The sequence below is a fragment of the Homalodisca vitripennis genome, chromosome 3, assembly GCF_021130785.1.
Source record: "Homalodisca vitripennis isolate AUS2020 chromosome 3, UT_GWSS_2.1, whole genome shotgun sequence".
Taxonomy (NCBI): domain Eukaryota; kingdom Metazoa; phylum Arthropoda; class Insecta; order Hemiptera; family Cicadellidae; genus Homalodisca; species Homalodisca vitripennis.
The window spans coordinates 110987150-111004933 of NC_060209.1; the positions used below are offsets into that span (position 1 = coordinate 110987150).

Sequence of the window (17784 nt, forward strand, 5' to 3'; positions counted from 1 at the left end):
TATACCTTAACACGTACAGTGCAAAACATTTTTTTGGAATGTTAATCAATAATGCCAAAGGTATTTTTACAGGTGTTATCCAAAAGTGCCATGCAATTTTTAGCCATTTTCACACAATTATTATAAATGTCATAAATTGTTATTTATTACCAAATTTTTATAATTAATATTTTTTTTACAAAAATGACTACATTAACAAACTCTATAATTTATCCAACAGGAAAAACAAAAAGTGACTACAATAACATCTACATTTTTCTTAATTTTTAAGTTTGGCAGTTTAGATTCTGTTCAAAAATTCCAAATGTTTTATCACTTTCAGTTTTGTAAATGCCTTAACCCTTTCCACTCGTATGTCGGACGCCATCCGACATTGCAATGACGTCAGCTTTACTTTATTTTTAGGCAGCCTACGATGCTTCCAATTGGTGCTGCGATCGCACAGCATTCTCAGGAACTAATAAATGACAGCTGAACTACGATGTACAATGAATAGAGTCACATCATAGTTAATAAAAAAATTATCTAACATCAACTTATAAAATATTAACTAACATAGACATTAGTACTATAATTTTAATATACTTATAATTTTTAAGTGTATTTCATGTACAGTTGCTGGAATAAACATTCATTCATTATAAGTTATGGTAATAAATCGTTATCTTATACATATAAACAAACACATACATACATAAATACATATAAACAAACACATACATACGTAAATACATATAGACATGTTGAGCGAAACCAGTCAATTAGCCCTTTCAAAAAATTCTTGGAATGAATATATAGGTTTATTTAGTAGATATTCTTTAAGTTTAGTTTTGAAATTATTTGTGTTGTAGTTAGTGTTCAACTCAATTGGTAAATGATTTAGAAACTTTTTCCCCATGTATGAGGTTTTCTTTTTATAAAATTCCAAGTGATGAGAATCATTAGATATATTGAACCGTGTATTGTATTGATGTTTTCTTTCTGTTAGGGCAAGATTGCAGAAATGTACAACGTAATTTATAGTTTCAAATATGTATAGATTGTAGACAGTAAATATTTGGAGTTCCCTAAAAATATACTTAACTGAATCTCTCCTCTTTAATCTGTTTATAATTCTAATAGCGTGCTTTAGTTTAACTAGAATTTTGTATAAATTATGTGATGTGTTAGCTCCATAAATAGCTATACCGTAAGCAATGTGGGAATTTATGAGAGCATAATAAACTGATTTTAGAGATTCTACACTGCAAACCTTAGCCAATCGTCTCAGTGCATATAGACCACTGGAAATTTTATTTAAAACATAGTCCACATGTTCATTCCAACTTAAGTTTTTATCTATAATCAATCCTAAAAATTTTGTGCTGTAAGCATTTAGCAATTGTTCTTCCTCAATGAAAATGTTGGGTTGAACCCTGTTTAGAGCGTGTTTTGTGGAAAAAGAGATAAAATTTGATTTGTTTGAGTTTAATAAAAGGGTTTTACTTATCAAGAAGTCTTTTATCATTGAGAGACCTATAAAAGCGGACATCTCAACACTTTCAACATTTTTTCCTGAGATAACCACATTTGTGTCATCAGCATATAAACAGACAGCAGAGCTTTCTCCAACCAATAAAGGCAACTGATTTATATAACAAAGAAAAAGAAGTGGACCTAATATTGATCTATGTGGGACTCCATGCTTTACTGTTCTTAGTTTTGAATTGAATTTGTTTTTAAAACAATATCGAGTACTGTTTGAAACATGCTCTATTTCAACGTATTGCATCCTATTTTGAAGGTAAGAACTAAACCACGCAAGTTCCTTTCCCATAACACCCAACATTTTAAGAGTACTTATTAATTTACAATGTGACACACTGTCAAATGCTCTGGTCAAGTCCAGAAATACTCCAATCACGTGTTCTCCCTTATCCACTGAATTGATTATTGAATCAATAAACTCGGTACCGGCGGTAATTGTAGATCGTCCAGATCGAAAACCGTGCTGAAAGAAAGAAAGAAAGAAAGAAAGAAAAGAAAGAAAGAAACAAACACTTCTTTATTGAGGTGAAATTAGGACCACATGGTCCTTTCTTACATTTACCCTCTTAAAAAATAATCTTAATAATGCAAATTAAGGCTAATTAACTATAACTTACACTTACGATATTCCATTCACTCTTCCATTCACACAGTCACGATTCAAAGAGTAGCCCCGCCGCCCGCCTTGATCATCCGGTCCAGGTATTTTCGTCTCAGCTCCGCCACAAACCGTTTTCGACTCTCAATTTGTTTGACAGGATCTGGTAAGGAGTTCCATAATCTACAGGCGGTAACGGTGAAGGATCGGTTATAGGTTTTGGTTCTGTGTATTGGAATTCTGAGACTTAGTGCACCAGACTGAGTTTCTCTTGCGCCACTCCCCGCCAAAAACTAAGTTTTCAGATAAATATTTTGGTGAATCTGTATTAATAATAGAGTGCAACAATGACAAAATTCGAATCGATCTTGAATCAGCTAATTTTAGAATTGATGATTGAATAAAATATGGTGTAACATGATCAGCAGAAGTTTAATGTGAAATGGTAGAAGTCCTTGCATTCGTTTCAGTGTGTGCACAGCAGTAAACACCCTGTTACAGGTGTACACCACTGCATCGGTCCATCCAAGTGTGTTGCTTATGATTAGTCCTAGACTTTTTACCCTTTCAACGTATGGTAAAAGTTTTCCGTCTACAGTTATTGTCGGTGTATTTTGTAGGTCAATGGAGTTGGCAAGTCGTTAATGACAGACAATCATGGGTTGGGTTTTATCTGGGTTAAGTTTAAGTCCATTTTTTAAAGCCCATTGAACAAGTCGTTGTATGTCTTCATTCATCCACTTCACAGTCTGGTTTATGTCGATAATGTTAAAGTGTGAGTAGATTTGTAAGTCATCAGCATAACAGTGAAATTTGCAATGTCGCAATACAGTGTTAATGTCATTTATGTACAAAATAAAAAGTAGTGGGCCAAGTATTGATCCTTGCGGAACTCCGCAGGTCACAGTTCTGAAATCAGACATTGAGTTGTCATTGCACACACACTGCTTTCTGTCCCTCAGATATGATTTTATCCATGCTAAAGCATTTTCAGAGAAACCTAAATTTTTAAGCTTTTTAAATAGAATATTATGAATGATTGTATTGAAGGCCTTGCTGAAATCGAATAGAACTAGTAAGGTATAAAGACCTCGATCCATGGCTAATCGAATGTCATCAGTTATTTTCAGAAGTGCAGTTTCTGTACTTTGGCTTTGGCGAAAGCCAGACTGAAAAACATTAATAATATTATTTTTAGACAAGAAATCTGATATTTGGGAATGAACTATTCGCTCAAGGCCTTTCGAGAGAGCTGGTAAGATACTAATTGGTCGGTAGTCTTGGGGTTCAGATGGAGATTTAATTTTATTTAGTGGACAAACTAAGGCGGACTTCCATTGTGTGGGGAAAACACCTGTTGTGAGAGATTTATTATAAATTGCTGTAATGACAGGGAGAATAGCAAAAAGAATTTTCTTAACTAATAAGATTGATATGTTGTCTGAACCCATAGCATTCGTTTGTATACGCCTGATTGCTTTAAGGACATCTACCTCTAATACTGGATTTAAACGAAACTGGCTGTCTGAGGGAATATTATGGGTTTGTTGACTCAATTCATCTAAATGGGTTGGAACAACTGCGGTGATAGATTTTTGGGAAAATGATGAAAAATACTCGTTTAGATCATTAAGTGAAATATTAATAGAGGCAGGAGAGGGTTGCTTACCAAAACCAAGCTTCTTGACATTACTCCATAACGCAGTTGTCGATTGATTTCTGTCTGAAAACATTCCATCGAAGACAGGAATTTCTAATTTGTTGTTTGACTTGGTTACGAAGATGGCGGTACCGTATCATTAAGTTGACATCTCTAGAGCACCGAGCCCTCCGAAACAAGGCATCTCTTTCGGCCATTAGACTGAGAATATTCTCGGTAATCCAGGGAACGGGTCGTTTCTTATTAATTTGCTTGGTAACAAAGAGGGGCATGTTCGTCATACAGCTTTAATATAAGAGAATTTAAAGAGTCAACCATCTCATCAACAGTCTCCTTATTCTGCACGGAATGCTATGGGTATAAATAAACATCCGCAAAAAATGCAATTTCTTTCATATTTCTGTATGATCTGTAAGTTATATATTTTTCTTTAGGTTTGGGAACTTTTAATGAAAGGGCACAGAAAATTAAATCATGATGGGAAATTGCCGGAATTGGAAGCTGCCCATGGTATAATGATTCCTCAGGGTCCGAGACTACCATAAGATCTAGCCAGGTGGCGGTTTCGGCAGTGTGGTGCGTTCAGTTGGCGTTCAGTGGTAGTATAGTCAGGTTGCAGGATTGAAACATCCTAGTGAGCTGTATAGTATTGTGATTGATAGGTTTCAGAAGATCCGTATTAAAGTCACCCATAATCAAGACACGACCATAGCCCGGGAGAAGGCGCAAGAGAGTATCCTCAAAGTCATCCATATGCCCCACCTTAGGCGGACGGTAACATAATCCTAAGAGAAGTACCTCTGAAACAGACACATTAATTTCTAAAAACATAAATTCCGGTTTAGCCAAATATTCCTGCGGTGTAGAGTACAAGTGCTTAACCCCAAAATTTTCTTTTATAAATACACACACACCCCCACCAACTTTGGACAATCTATCATTTCTGAAAATTAAATAACCCGGAAGTGCTACCTCACCGTCAGGAATACTCGGCTTTAACCAAGACTCAGATATAGTAATGCCATCAAACATATCTGATTCATAAAAATAGTTCTAACTTCATCTATATGACATCTAAGCGATTGAGAGTTCAGATGAGCTGCTTTAAATTGTTTGCGATAGGGAGACATACTATTGATAAGGAGTTGGGCCGTGGTGATGGGTTGTGTGATAAGGAGGTTAGGAGGGGGCGGGGGGAGCAATGGGAGGGGGAGGACAAACCGGTCGCGGAGTGTGAGCGGAGTCGTGCGGGCCTGCTATCCTAGACCCACGGCCGCCCAGACACGGCGTCGGCACGGGGACGCGGATACTCTCATTACCGGGGCTACACACAGACACACATACACACACAACAAGCACATACTATTCATACAATTTACAAACATTCTATAATATATGTGACCATATGCAGGGCACAACTTCATTGCCAACCTTGGCCACTAGCCGGGCTCCAGAATAAAATAAAAACAAGTACCATAATTTTTAACCGGACAAATAATTTAAATAAAAATAACAACTTATAGCTTAAAATTACCCGCTAAATTATAACGATATAAATATTAAACAAAACCATTCTATGTTAAATAAGCAAAACCTGATATACTAATATATACATAAACATACATACACACATACATACGTACATACATACATACACACATCCATACACACATACATACACATATATACATATACATAAAATATTAACCGCTTATTATAACAACCTATAATAGAATATTGAAAATAAAAAATAACAATAACTTAACTAATCTGACTTTCATTATTAAAACATTATCTCAATTAACAATTATTGAAATATGTAGTAATCAACTATGTTATACAAAATCAAGTTTATTATTGGCTAGCATTATCATAATCTATATTTAAAAAAAAGTATACTCTCTTACAAAAAGCTCGGAATAAAAACATAAAGTCAATATAATTATTTAAAAATTTTAAAACAAGCGCAGGCACTTTACCAAATAAAGCATTTTACTGTAAATTAATTAGTTAGTTTTAAGATGGTGCCACAATAGAAATAAAAATCTACAAAAATTTCTCTTACTACTGTTCAGTGTCATGTGTCTCGCTACTCCAGGTCTGCCATGCGTGTTGCCGCACCCTTTCTTCCATCCTCGGTTATCCACAGGATCCTTCCATCAGACGTCCAGGTGCGCTTCTCCCCGTGTCATTCCACAGCTTGGCGGTACAGCTGGTGTCGGCGCCTGGTGAGGTCCTCGCAGATCGTCACCCCGGTGTTCTTTAATTGTTTTTTGACGTTGAATACCCGCTGCCGGTCTCGGTAACTGGTAAAGCGGACAATTATGGGGCGGGCCCGTTTCTTCCCGTCGACCGCCGTCACCTTCTTCCCGACTCGGTGAGACCTGCTGATGGCTTCCAGCGGCAAGCTGACGTCCAGGTGTTCGCGCCACAGCTTCATCACCTTTTCATCGGTGTTCTCGCCGACAGTTTCTTCTACACCGAAGATACGCAGGTTGGTTCTTCTTCCGTACTGCTCGAGCTCGTCCATTCGGTCTTCCATCTCTTTCATATTGTTGACTCTCTCCCTGAGCGATGCCACCTCCTTGCGCAGATCCGTGAGCTCGGCATTGACGGGCGCGATCGCTGCCCGGACGGCCTCTGCAATCATGGGCTTCATGGCCTCACACAATCTGTCAACTAACGTCTTAATAAACGCTTCTCCTGATAGATAGGCGTCTATACAGGCCTCCACTTCAGTTGGTATCTTAGTTGTTATGACAGGAGCAGACGACTTGGGGCTAGCAGACGACTCCGGTGTAGACAGGGAACGGGCGGTCTTGCACTTATCCCCAGCTGATAGAGGGACTGGCTGACCTTTACTCCCACACCTTAGCTTCTGAGGCGATCGAAACATGAACCGTTGAGGTTATTTTCACGACTGTAGCGATAATTAGGTTAGTTATTTTACTTTAAACTTTAAAAATATGTCATCCAGCGGATCACTATTCACTTATCTACGAAAAATAGTATGCAATTTCGAAAAATACTGGTTAAAATTACTTAAATATACGGAGCCGAAATGCAGTGTGACTACACTTTTTGGTTCATTCCACCGATCCCAGTGCTGTTGACTGTTTAAGAAATTGTTAGATTCCAGATAATTTAAAAATTGGTTATAAACAACTTTTTCATTAGTAAATGAATCTGAGCACACTATCCACGGTGTTTCTATTTTCCTTCTAGGTTTAGTTTTGATCCGCCATCCCGTTCGTTAGGGTGCTTACTTCCTAATTGTCTACTTTGGGTGTGCGAACGGAGATTTGCAGTTTAAATGGTAGCAGAGCGTGGTTAGCTGCTCTCTCAGCTGTCTCTCGGGAGTGGTTTTGTTGTTGGTGTAGGTTTAGTTTTAGGTAAAGGGAGTTGGAATACACAATATATTTTCTTTGTTCATTCGGAGCTCACCCTAACACAGGATACCGAGTGGAATTGGTTTAGTGTCTTGCTTTCTGCAGTTATCCTTTGCAGGAAGCAAGGGAGTCTAAATTGCTTAACAGCAAAACTTATTTAACTGTGCTTTACTCCCCTATCAATAAGTTGTTTGTGTTCTCTAGTGTATCAGTGTACGTAGGTTGTGTTCAGTGGTGAATTTCTAATCAGTAAATGAATCTGAACACGTTATCCATGATATTTCTTTTTTCCTTCTAGGTTTAGTTTTGATCCCGTTCACCACCATGGGTGCTCGCTTCCTAATTGTCTACTTTGGGTGTGAAAACAGAGATTTGCGGTTTCAATGCTTGTTGAGAATTTGAATTCGAAGACTCTGTAGAAATTTTGTTTAGTTTTTCTTCAGGTATTCTCTTTTCTTTTAATAATGTGTCATACTTTTCTTAAGTACAACTATTCTAAGTGATAACACTTGCAATCAGAAGCATAAAAATACCACAGTCAACATTATTTTGTTGTTTGGGCGTCACAACATTAAAAAAAAATAAACATTTATCTAACTTGTGAAAAAAAAAAAAATATATGGGCTCCAAATGTGAGCCAGATCCTCCGATGTTTTGTACATTTGAGGAGTTGCTAACAGGTATAAAAACATATTTTTAATGTCCATAGGTTGGTACTTTAGAATGTGTTCAATATCTATCAAAGTCCTAATTGCCAGTGTAACAACTGGATTCAGAAAATGGATACTACGTTCACTGGTATTGTCATTTAAGATATCAAATATCACTCTGTGTCATCTGTGACCCGCTAATTTTCCAGCAAACACAGTGAAATATTCTCTTTCATTTTCCCTAAGCTTTTACTATTACTAGAATTATAATCATCAACTTGAGGCAATGTCATCACAGGGCTTCTTATAGCAGAAGTCAATTCTGCAGGGCTCAGACACATCAGATTGATTAGTGGCATTTATTTCCTGGACTGACATATTACTATATGAGATAACGTTGTTGCTGCAATAAAAAATCTTATATTTGTTTAAGTTTGTTTCAATTTCTTTCACTGCATTTGTAAATTTAATATTTTTTTTATTTTTTAAATCCCAAGTATAGATTTGTTTTCCAGACATCCTTATACATTTATTTCTTTAACCCAGGCAACATCGCCTGTACCATAGAATTTTACATAATACTTAGGTATTTTAATTTTTGTTCAATGTCACTAACAGCTGGCCATGTGGTGAATGAACTTTAACTATGGCAAAAACTCTATTTTATATTTATTGAAATCATTGTTCTTTGTAACCATTGACATTTTTAATATCAATATATTTAATATTCAATGTCAACTACAGATATAATCAATAACACTTATGCAGTTAAAATGTATTTTAAAATATAATTATGTATGTAACTAATATTCTGAAAGTATGTAATTTCTTTTCCTTTAGTAGCACAGAAGTGACAGATAAGAATGCAATCAAAGCTGAACTGAGTCAAACAAGTATATCTATCAAGTTCAAGGTCAACTCTTATCAGTGATCTGGTCTTCTCTCAGTTGAAACTGAGTCTATTATTTGCATAAGCCAGGCAGCTAGTTTGGATAAAACCTGTTAGTTTTAATAGACTCCAGAAATCAAGATAAAAACTTTCCTCTTCTTGCTTTTATAAAATGTGGTTTATATTAAGACAAGATTATTTATATTGTTAAGTACTTGATAATGTGTAATGGTGTTCAAAATCAAATATACATGTTGCAAATCAGTAGAAAGTAATGAAAAGTGTAATAAATACCTAAACTATTCACAGAAAACCATGTGATTTCAGCACCAGCAAAAGTGAGTTACTAGTTTACCAAACTTATCTTTTTAAACTGTAAAAACAATGCAAATTTCAATAAATGTAAATATTATGGTACTAATCAAAAACTTTATCCTAAACTTAAAATACTATTATAGTTCTTGAAACTTGCACGAAATAAAAATTGTGGTTGCACTTGCTGACACTACCATTGACCCTGTACAACGAGGGTAATTTGGAAAGTAAGGTCCGATTCGCGTTAACCAAACAAACAGTAAGCGAAATGCGCCCTGATTCCCGGCATGCATTGCACGCAGAACGACGCCATTCGCAGTGAAATCGTTGGTCTGCTGTTGTCAGTGCCTTTTTAAAATGTTTAAAACTATTGAACGTCTCGCCGACTGTGAAATACGGTTTTTGACAGCAAGGAACGTTTCAGCAGCGGATATTCATCAACAGATAAGTGAAGTGTACGGTCCAAATGCAATGAGTGACAGCAAAGTGCGGAAGTGGGTGAGAGCTTTTAAAGATGGACGGGAAAATATCCATGATGAACCACGATCTGGTCGGCCGTCAGTGATCACCAAAGATTTAGTGAAAGCCGTTGATGAAAAAATTTGTGAAGATCGGCAATTCACTGTTTCTTCATTAGCAATAGAATTTCTAAACGTGAGTAGAACCACATTGTTTAAAACTGTTTCTGAAATTTTGGATTTTCGCAAATTGTGCTCACGTTGGGTTCCCAGGTTGCTTACTGAGGAACAAAAAAAAAGAAGAATGGGTACTGCTCTTGAATTTTTGATCCAATATAATCAGGAAGGTGATGATAACCTTTTAGACCACACTGTGACGGGTGACGAGACATGGGTTTCCCACATAACCCCAGAAACGAAACACCAGTCGATGGAGTGGCGTCACTCGACGTCACCGGTTAAAGTAAAAGCAAAACAAACATTGCCCACACGCAAGGTTATGGCAACAGTGTTTTTGGGATAGACGTGGGATATTGCTAGTCGAGTTCATGAAGCGAGGAACAACAATAAATGTGGCCACTTATTGCAACACTCTGACTAACCTTAGATGAGCAATACAGAACAAGCGACGTGGCCTATTGACAGCTGGAGTTTCGTTGCTGCATGACAATGCCAGACCCCACTCTGCCTACCAAACCCACAATCTCATCAAATCATTTGGTTGGAAACAGCTAACGCCATACAGCCCAGACTTGGCGCCGAGCGACTTCCACTTGTTTCGCTACCTAAAAGAGTTCCTAGGCGGGAAGCGCTTCGACACTGATGACGAGGTGAAACAAGCAGTACAAGACTGGTTATCGTCGCAGGCGGCCGACTTCTATGACACCGGCATTCAAAAACTTGTAGATCGTTATGACAAGTGTTTAGACAAAAGTGGAAATTATGTAGAAAAATAGTGATTGATGTCAGGAATCAAATAAAACAAGTTTTTTGAAAAAAATCTGTTGTTTTTTTTTTTAATAAAAAAATGGACCCTACTTTCCGAATTACCCTTGTATATATACATTCAATTTTGAACCTATTACTAGTTCAAATGTACTAAATAATAACCATTTTATGATCTAATATTACAAACATTTGCCAGAGGAAAGCCTCAGACACCCTACTAATGTAGGGGTATTTCCATAATTCACGACTCCACAGTGTTCAGGACACCCGCAGAGAAGATTTCTGGGTGCTTCATAGAAAGTCATCATCATCATCATCAGACGTTCCCGTTATCACGGGTCGTCGTACACAGCCTCCTCCACTTTTGTCTATCATTCCAGGTCTCCTCTTCCTCCACCTGTATTTTCTGTAGTCCCCTTCTCTCTATGTCTTTCCACACTTGGTCCTCCCATCTTCCTCTCGGTCTTCCTCTTGGTCTTCTTCCTCCTTCCTCCTTCTCCAGTGCTATTCTAGGCATTCTATTATCTCCCATCCTCTTCACATGCCCCATCCACTGTATTCTTCTTCCTTCCATTGTCTCTTGCAGTGAAACTACCTTCAATCTTTCTCTGGTTATTTCGTTCCTTATTCTATCTCTTCTTGTAGTCTTCTCTATCCCTCTTAAAAATCTCATTTCTGCAGCTTGCAATCTGCTTAAATCATTTTTAGTCCACGTCCACGTCTCTGCTCCATATAATAAAATTGGTTGGAAATAAGATTTATACATCAATACTTTTGATTCTTTCCCAATGTTCCAACTCCACACAATCTTCTTCACCATATTGAAAAACTTTCCACTCTTCCATATTCTGTTTCCTATCTCTTCTCTTATTGTGCCCCTATCTGTTATGATATTTCCTAAATAACAGAATTCCTTCACCTTTTCAAGTCTTTTTCCTTCAACTAACACGTCTTTGTTATTTCCTTCCCTTCTCTCTACTTTCATTACTTTACATTTTTGTATGTTCATCTCTAAACCATATTTCTTCGCCACTTTTGCCCATTTGTTCAACTCTCGTTCTAACTCTTCTTCCCTATTTTCCCATATCATTATGTCATCCGCATATGCTATTGTCTTAAGTTCTTCAGCTCCTCTGTTTCCTTGTACTTCTAGAATAATTTCATCCATTATAATATTGAAAAAGAAAGGTGACAATATGCTTCCCTGCCTTACTCCTCCTCTCTCTGTTTTAAAAGTTTCCGTATATTTTTCTTCAATTCTTACCCTGTTTTTACATATGCCGTACAGGTTCTTTATTCTTTCTACTATTCCCTCACGCAATCCTCTCTTTCTCATACTCTCCCATATCCTTTCTCTCAGTACCTTATCATATGCCTTCTGTAGGTCTATAAAAGCTACCATTGTATCTTTTCCGTATTCCCACCTCTTTTCTAACACTTGTCTCATCACAAAAATAGCATCCACCGTTGACCTACCTTTCCTAAAACCACATTGCTCCTCTCTTCCTGTTTCTTCCAGTACTGGTCTAATTTTCTGCAACAGTATTTTTTCATAAATTTTTTGTGTATGGCACAACAAAGTTATTCCCCTGTAATTCTCGCATTTTTGCTTATTGCCTTTCTTAAAAATCGGCACTATTATTCCCATTTTCCAGTCTTCTGGTATCTTCTTTTCCTTCCAAATCACTCTCATCACTCTGTACAACCATTGCATTCCCAATGGACCCGCCGCCTTTATCATCTCAGCCGTCAGCTCGTCTATTCCCGCAGATTTCCCCTCTTTCATCTCTTTAACCGCTTTTTCCAATTCGCACATACTAAAATCCTCTTCATCTTCTGTCTCCTCTGTCATATCTCTTCTTTCCTCTTCATTTTCTGTTCCTTCCAGTAGTTCCTTAAAATACTCTTTCCACGTCTTCAAAACCTCTTTCTCCTCCCATTTGATTTCCCCTGAAACATCCACCACCTTAGTCAACATTTCTTTAGGTTTCGTCTTGTTCCTTATCACCCCATAAAAAATCTTCTTATTTCCTTTGAAGTTTGATTTCAGTTTTTCTTCAAAATCCTTCCATGTCCTCTCCTTTGCCTCCTTCATCATCTTTGCTGATGCCCTTGCAAGTCTCTTCCATTTATCCCTCTTTTCGTTTGCTCATACTAAAACTATAGTAAATAACTGATAATAAAGCAAATAACCAAAGGCCACCAAAAAAATCTGACAAAAAAATAATTTGGGCAGAAACGGGTTAAACCATTCTCGCCAAGCTCTATTTTTGTTTTTAACTGCTTCAGCAATTCTTTCATTCCACCAAGGGGTCTCTTTATCCCTTCTTTTACCTGAAGTTCGTCCACATGTTTCTTCTGCAGCTTTGACTATAGCATTCTTGAAATTTGTCCATTCCTCCTCTCCTGTTTTGACCTCCCCCTTGGGTATTGTTCCTCTAATGTTATTTACAAACTCCTCTCTAACTTTTGTATCTTTTAACTTCCATGTCTTGATTCTTGTTAGTCTTTTGCATGTATCCTTTCCAAACCTCATTCTTTGAAAATCAGCTACCACCAGCCTGTGATCTCCTCCCATACTTTCACTGGGTATAACTTTTACATCTGCCATGTATGGCTGCAGGCAATTTCCTCACTAATATATAATCTATTAAACTTGGCTGTTCACCATTCCAATTGTATCTTGTGTATTTGTGGCTCTCCCTTTTCTTGTTCCAGGTGTTCCCTATCACTATATCATTCCTTAAACAAAAGAAAAAACTTCACTTCACTTTACTTTCTATGAAGTGAAGTGAAGTTTTTTATTTACTTCATAGAAAGTAAATACAATAAATACATTTGTTTCAACCATTAAGAGATGAGAGATTTTAATATTAAGCTATGTTGTGTGGTTTAGTTTGTAAAATATTCAATAATTAAGGTTTTACTGTATTTAAAAATATAAAATATCCACTTTTTATCATTTATCTTAGAATTTGATAAAAGAATTTAAATATTTTGTATTGAAATAAAGTTATTAGATTATCTAATCAATACAATAAATGTTATTAAGAGCTTATTACCTGTGTGGCCCTGGTATCCTTGACCACCTTGAGGGCCCCATTGCCTGCCTTGGTCCTGATTGCTTCTACTAGACCCTCCTGGACCAGAAAAATCCCCTCCAGGGCCCACTGAATGTTCTTTGGTCTACAACAAACAGTGACATTCTTGTAATTTTGCTTAAAAGTATAATAATGTTAATACATAAAGAATATAAATCATATTACATGTCACAGAAAATTTCAAAATATATTATTTCTAAATCATTACTTATAAAATAATACCAGCTAACAAACATTAAGTTGTGTAAAATTAACTGTTTGTATCCAAGTATAAAAATTACACAAAAGTATTTACTATTTGAACTTATTCAAACAATAATTTATGAAGAAGGCATGATACTAAAAATGGGTTGATTTCCGATACTCTATACTTAACGGCATCAACTATCCTTGCTACCGCAGCTCTTCACTATATTCCAATAGCTATATTTTCAAATTAAGATATAGTAAATAATGAATAAAATCTACAGAAGTGCTTAAAATATATATATGGATAGAGGTGCTGTGTAACAGGATGTCAGATGAAAGATTACTTTTGACATTGTTGAGGAAAGTTGATATACACGATTTAATTTTTTCCTCTTGGTTTTTAAGTTTTATTAACACAAGATCATAATCTGCCTTCAAGGTCATAGGGTAGTTATTTTTGTCCTCCATTTCTCTTTTTAAATTTTCCTCAATGGAAAACAGATTTTCTATTTTAGATTTAAGGGAAGTAATGTCGTTTTCAGATATACTCTGAATATATTATATAGATATACCAAGATATACTCACTGAAAAACCAAGTTAAACTCATTACACTAGTGGAGATAACCTTAGATCAACCAGCCCCAGATGTAGCTTATAAACATATGTCAATCTTCATTCACAATTTCATAAGCCATGTCGCGTAAAATACAATGTTTCGCGATTGGTTAGTTTTTGATTCAAGAAGCTGTCAAATTATGTCTTCATTTTATAAGTTCTTGGAGACGGAAAACTTATTTTTGAAATTTTCCCGGTTCTTACAAAAATTCCCGGCCTATTCCCGATTTTTTTCCTGGTCCGTTAAATTTCCGGTTTTCCTGGTTGGGTGGCCACCTTGGAACATGCTATTGCCCGAGTCCAACCGATTTTGCTTCCGTTTATTTGTATATATTGGTCTATGTAAATAAAATCTTACAATTTCAGTACTGTTTATTTTGGCACATACTGTATCCTAAACACTGATTACTTTGTAGAAAAAGAACAACCAATAAAAGAAATATATATTCAATGGACAGTCACATTTCTTCTATGTATTACATACCTGCCAACAACATTGGCTATGCAGGGAAATACATTTTAGTATGAGTGTTAATGTTGTCTGGTTAATAGTGATAGACGCAAAAACTGGAGGTAGATGCTTCAAAGTTAATATAAGATAAATATAATAGATATAATATTGAACTTGAAATTCATATATTCTATATTTGTGCATCAGAAAAAGCACATTTGTGAAGGGCAGCTAATTGGCATTACGCACATTACCAACTGCTAAAATGTGTTTTCATGTATGGATAACTGTTGATAGCTAACAGATTGAATTAACAAATTATACTTAATATTTTGCTTACAATTGCTCCTGCATCTATTTACCTGTGGCTGCCCCTGTTGTTGAGGCCGTGGCTGCCACTGCTGTTGTGGTTGCGGCTGCCCCTGCTGTTGTGGCCACGGCTGCCCCTGTTGTTGAGGCCGTGGCTGCCACTGCTGTTGTGGCCGTGGCTGCTCCTGCTGTTGTGGTTGCGGCTGCCCCTGCTGTTGTGGCCGCGGCTGCCCTTGTTGTTGAGGCTGTGGCTGGCCCTGCTGTTGTGGTGTATCTGGAGGTGGTTTATCTTTATTTCCTCCTAAGGATCAATGGTTTTGTTAAAATACTACTTCAATGTGCAAAGTGTCCCACAAAGAGGTTTAAACGTTTAATTTTATATTACTTGGCCATTTATGTACCGTACATTTTCAAACTCTACACAACTTATTAAATAGGTTTTAAAAATATTCTGTGAAAATTTCAGCTCTATAACAATTGCTGAAGCAAAATTGTGGCATTTTTAAAAACTATACTTTACACAAGAAAACAGTATTTTTGGTTTTGTAAAATTATTTATTGTCATATTCTAAAGAAATAAAGCATTTCAATCAGAAAATTAGAACATAGCCTATTAAAAAACCCATAATTACAGTCCACAGTTATTCAAACTGTAATCCACCCACAGTGACACACTGATAACAGCGCTTAACAAATGAATCATAAGCTCTGACAAAGAAATTCTGCGGTATCCAGAGAAGTTCCTCTTTAATTCATTGTTTTAATTCCTCATCATTATTGAAGCTACGAGTATAAACTTGTTAGTTTAAGTAACCCTACAGAAGGAAATCACACACAGTTAAATCTGGGGATGGGGTGGCCAATCTAAAAAAGATCACTTGAAGGTTGTCATTTAGTAATCACTTGACAGGATTTGCGAAATGAGGAGGAGCGCCATTTTGTTAGAAGTTTGCTTGACCCATTTCTGGAACTGTAAAATGAGGCAAGACTTGTTCATTTAAAACCTGTTCATACCTATTCCCAGTCATTGTACTGTCTGAAATGTCATAAGATAGCACCATATTACAACTGACAACTGCCCAATGTCATAAGATAGCACCATATTACAACTGACAACTGCCCAAACATTAATTCCTTTTGATTTGAGTAGAGTGTGTTAAAGAATGTGTGGATTACCGGTGTTGTAATAATTAAAATTATGCCCATTTACAGCACCATTGCGGTAGAAAGTGGACTCGTCTTAAATAACAATTTGATAATGGCAATTAGGATCTAGCTCACAAAACTCAATGATCGAGAACAAAATTTCACTTTCCTGTCCGGATCATCTTCGAGAAGATTATGAACTAGGTGACTTTTGTAAAATCTAATTTTGTTTTTCTTAATTATTCTCTGTACTGAAGACTTTGGAACACCAGATTCAAGTTCAACCTTCCTTAGTGATTTCAGTTTACCTGGAGAGCATAGCATTGATGCATATATAGTACTACTTTTCCTCATTTGATCCTCTAGAGTACTTTTTTACAACACTTCCAGTTTCTAACAAAAGATTTTTCCACTTAGTTATTGTTGGATTGCTAGGTGGTTCAACTCCTGAGTAGCCAACATGATTTGTCTAATTGCTTCTGTAACGTTTCCAAAAGCAATAACCCACGCACAACCCTTCACTTTTTTTCAACATTAAAAGCCATTTCTCGATCTTGAATATCAGTAAAACTAATAATAGTAAGTTACACAGTTAGTAAAACTGTAATAGGGGAGATTAGGTTATGTTTTTATAGCACAAGCAATATTCTTCAATCAAACAGCTGTTTTCAACAATGAGCGTTATTACATAGCTGTAATCAATTCAGGTAATTCAAGAAATACATTTTTATAGGAAGCAAAATGGTAAAATTTTCTATGTCACCATTTTGTTTCTACAATTGTTAGGGAGCTTTATTTTCACAGAATATTTTTAAAACCTACTTTATTGATTGTGTAGAGTTTTAAAATCTTCGGTGCATAAATAGGCAAGTAATATAAAATCAAATGTTTAAACCTCTTCGTGGAATACCCGGTATATTGTAGACACATATTAACCATAAAGCATTCATTCATTTTTTTCATGACTGTAACATATCTCAAGATATTGCTAATAACGAATAGTCTATCATAATGAGCACACCAGTTTTTTAATTCTTTGTAAAATTTATCTAATAAACTATTCTTTATAGCCTTGACATATAAATACAATGTGAGGGTACACTAAACAATTGTCGAGTATCAGACTTCGATGAGTTTCAAAAGAAAATTTCAAGTCTATAGCTCATGATTTTATTTATAGATAGAATAATGACAAACCATCATACAGAAAATAAATTTTAACATCTTCAGACAAACAAGAGAAAAATTGTGTCAGCCTACTGAATGGTAGGCTACAACGATGCTCAGCCAAGTTTCATGATTGAACACACATCAAACAACTCATTTTGTCTACTTAGTAATGAAGTTTCTTGACAAATTCCAAGTCAACAGATAAAGTCCTTTTTAAGATATCTTGTAACATGATAAATTCACATTTTTTTTTCATTAAACTGGATTTCATACTAGTATTTAAACAACTGTTCTTTCAAACAAAGTCACTAAAAGATGATAATGTGTGTGTTAGGATAGTTAGCTTTGGAATTCTATTTAAGGTGTTG

At 36.0% G+C, this 17784-nt stretch overlaps 1 protein-coding gene across 1 annotated transcript in view; it reads right to left on the bottom strand.

Moving 5' to 3' along the window:
* The window catches only part of LOC124358318 (protein argonaute-2-like), a 206365-nt gene that overhangs the window by 152258 nt on the left and 36323 nt on the right, over nt 1-17784 (bottom strand). Inside the window, exons 3-4 of the mRNA XM_046810617.1 lie at nt 15154-15401; nt 13497-13620 (exon numbers count right to left, since the gene is read on the bottom strand). Of these exons, the coding sequence (XP_046666573.1) occupies nt 13497-13620; nt 15154-15401 (372 nt within the window). The remainder of the gene's footprint in view (nt 1-13496; nt 13621-15153; nt 15402-17784) is intronic.